The following is a 3,180-nucleotide window of genomic DNA, read 5'->3' as shown; positions in this document are numbered from 1 at the left end:
CTGCCGCTCTGGCTGCTGCTAGCAGAGCTTGTGGTGAGGTTTCAAGGCGCTTCAACTGGTCCCTGACCCACTGCAAAAAGGCAGTGAGTACCCTAACCCTTCTCCTACCCTTCTCCTCTTCCAGCTGGCTGTCCTGGAGGACTATGCAGATCCCTTTGATGCGGCGCAGGTGGCTGGTAGCCAGGCAGGGCTGGAGAAGGTGATGGAGAATGATGGATACATGGAGCCGTATGAAGCCCAGAAGATGATGGCTGGTAAGGTGGAAGGCTCCGTGCAAAGGCCACTCTTTGTGCCTCAGGTCCCTGCTGTGTGAATGTGGTGGCCACTGTACTCTGTTCCTTGCAGCCTGTGACAGTACCGGGTCCTCCAGACAAGGCAAACCCGGGCGATTGCTGTGGTGGTGCACAGCCATGTCACAGGCAAATTTTCACAGCTTTACCCGTGTGCGATGGGCTTGCTGTAGTCAGAGCACTCGCAAAGGCTACCCAGAGCAATAAGGGCACCTTGATATTTCTGCCTGCGGTGCTGCCCCCCAGGACCACAGTGCCTGCCTGCCAGGCTGAGCCAGGAGAGACCTGACATTCGATGCGTCTGGCATAAAGCTAAGACATATGTGGGAGCTATTTAATTCGGTTAGGACTGGGCCAGAGCGTGCTGTTGTCTGCTGCAGCAGCAGGGTCCCCAGTGGGCTTGTTTATGGCTGGAAAGCAGGCGAGGTGAGAGCGTGCGCTCCCGAAAGCATCGCTCTTACCGCTGCAGCGCACGCAGGGTTGTCGTGCCGGCTTGCGTGCTCCAGGCTCTGGCTCTGCTTTGCAGTCCCGTGGTTTTCCTGGAGCGAGTGGTTTCTGGAAGGCTCATGCGGCTTTTTGGACTAGACCATTGCATTTCTTGGAAAAATCGGCAAGCGGCGGAGAGACTGCTTGTGTCTGTGGGAGAGACTTTTGTTTTGCTAGAGGGAAGGGTGTTTTATTAAACTAGCCACGCTGGGTGTCCAGGGAAGAAACCCGGCCTTGCTGCTCGCAGGGAATCGGGCTCTGGGATGCCCTGTCCCCATGGACCCCGCTTTGCAGGGCTGCCCGAGAGTTGGGGATGTTGTACCGTGGGGAGAGAAGGCATCTTGGTGCTGTGGACTGCTCAGGACCCAGCTGCCCAGCAGTTCCCCTGCTTCTGGCAGGTGCTTGCTGGAGGTTCGGGGGGTCTCCTCCATCACTGATTCTCCCTACCCCATGTCACCCTCGGGTGAAATTGAGCTCTTTCATCTAGCAGGGCTTCGGGGACCATGGCCGGGCTGTGTTGGGCAAAAAGCTCATGGTCTTTTCCCTCTTCTCTGGCTAGAGATCCGCCAGAAGGGCTTACGGGAGGCTCCCGCCCGGCCACTGCACCTCTACGACACTCCCTACGAACCTGTGCTTGGAGGGCTGGACATGGATGGTGACCGCCTGGCTTGCCCCAGGCCCAGGGAGTCCCGGCTGCCTGAGGATGACGAGCGGCCGCCAGAGGAGTATGACCAGCCCTGGGAGTGGAAGAAGGAGCGGATCTCCAAAGCCTTTGCAGGTGGGTGATGGGAGCAGCCATAAAGGATGGATAGCAGCCATAAAGCAACCGATGCTGCGTTGCGTTTTGCAGGGGTGAAGCTGGCTCCTTGGAGTTCCTTCATCTTTTGGGGGTCAGTAGTGTTGGCCTCCGCATTTCCATGCCTCGGGGAGCACTCATGCACTTGCAGAGGCTGTTTCTCTTCAGCAGGGAGCCAGGCTGGGTGGAGTGGTGGATGGAGCTGCCTTGACAGCCTGTTCAGTGCCCGTCTCTCATTGCCTTTTCCCCCCTCTACTGATCACAGCCTCTGGTGCAAGTTGACCCCCCCAACCCCAAATTGCAGTGGAGAGGCTCGACCCTGGGCTCAAGCAGATCCCTCTTTCCTCGGGGCAGGAGGAGAGCTGGGTGCTCCCCCAAGAGCCTCTGGCCAGGTGATCGTCCAGCCCCCTGACCTATTTATCTGTGCTGCGGGATCGATTGTGTTTGTGTTTGTTAATGAGGAAATCCATGCTGTGCATTAGCACCGGCTCCTCCGCCGGTGCTGGCTAATTGCCACACTCTTATCTAGGATGCATTTTAATTGCAGCAGTGTGTGTCTGCACTGCAACCGGCATGCACAGGGTGCTCAAGCCGGTGGTTGTTGGTGCTGCGCGGGTATGCTGGCAGAGAGAGATGTGGAGATTTGGGCTCAGGAGTGATTCACCTTTTTGGTTTGGGCTCTGCAAGCTGGAGATGTGTGTGCTGGGCTCGACGCCACGGCATCTGCTCATGCCTGGGGTTGTGTTCGTACTGCTGGGACTTGGCCGGGTGTGGGGCCAGTGCCCGTGGCATGCTGTGCTGAGGATTCAGCTTGTCAGGCTCCATCATGAAATGCAGTGCGCTGCTGGGCTGGGTTTGTGCTGAGGTGTCTGTGCTCTGGATCTGGGCAGATGAGCTGCCTTGCTTGATGTCCCTGGGTGGAGGTGGCATGTTCACAGGTCTGGCTCACATGTGGATGCACATGGGTGCTCCCCAGGGCGCTTCAGGCTTGCTCCAAGTCCTGAGGGAGTCAAGTTGCCATGCCCTGGGCCTCGTTAGGACCTACTGCCTGTTTTCTTTCGGAGCCAGAGCAGGTCCTGCTGTGGCTCACAGGGCATTTCTCCTCTGCTGCAATGCCAGGATCTCTCTGCTGGTCCTTTCCCCCTCTGGGGGGCCTGCAAGAACCCTGCTGATGGGCACCCGGTACTGGCACGAGGCAGCAACCCGCTGGCGCTGGCAGGGGAACATGGACCCCATGGGGTGGCCAGGAAGCACCCGGGGCAAGACGGGTGCACGGGCAGGACAGATGGCAATGGGACGCTCAGCCAAGGTCACGCAGACAGACGTGCACATGGGACAGGGGTGATCACAGGCTCCCCCTGACCCCAGAGAGGGTCAGCTGGGAAAGCTGATGGAGGAGCAGGGTGTCTCCATTAGGAATGTGCCCCATGTCAGGCCTGTTCCTGCTCGGTGCTGGGGATGGGACAAGATGGTCAAGCTGGCGTAGGGCTCCCAGGAATGTAGTCCTCAGGTCTTTCCCCCCACAACTGCTCTCCTTCTCTGTGGGCCTGGTGTTGCTGATGGTTTTTTCTAAGCCCTTTCTTTCTCTCTTTCTCTTTCTCTCTCTTT

General features: G+C 58.3%; 1 protein-coding gene across 1 annotated transcript in view; it reads left to right on the top strand.

Moving 5' to 3' along the window:
- The first annotated feature begins 150 nt into the window (after positions 1 to 150).
- The window catches only part of SHF (Src homology 2 domain containing F), a 7,109-nt gene continuing 4,079 nt past the window's right edge, over positions 151 to 3,180 (top strand). The window contains exons 1-2 of the mRNA XM_009323864.1: positions 151 to 254; positions 1,336 to 1,552. Of these exons, the coding sequence (XP_009322139.1) occupies positions 203 to 254; positions 1,336 to 1,552 (269 nt within the window). The 5' untranslated portion in view covers positions 151 to 202. The remainder of the gene's footprint in view (positions 255 to 1,335; positions 1,553 to 3,180) is intronic.

The sequence above is a fragment of the Pygoscelis adeliae genome, unplaced genomic scaffold, assembly GCF_000699105.1.
Source record: "Pygoscelis adeliae isolate BGI_AS28 unplaced genomic scaffold, ASM69910v1 Scaffold365, whole genome shotgun sequence".
Lineage (NCBI taxonomy): Eukaryota > Metazoa > Chordata > Aves > Sphenisciformes > Spheniscidae > Pygoscelis > Pygoscelis adeliae.
The sequence above is the reverse complement of the archived record's forward strand: the minus strand, read 5'-3'. Positions and strand labels throughout refer to the sequence as shown.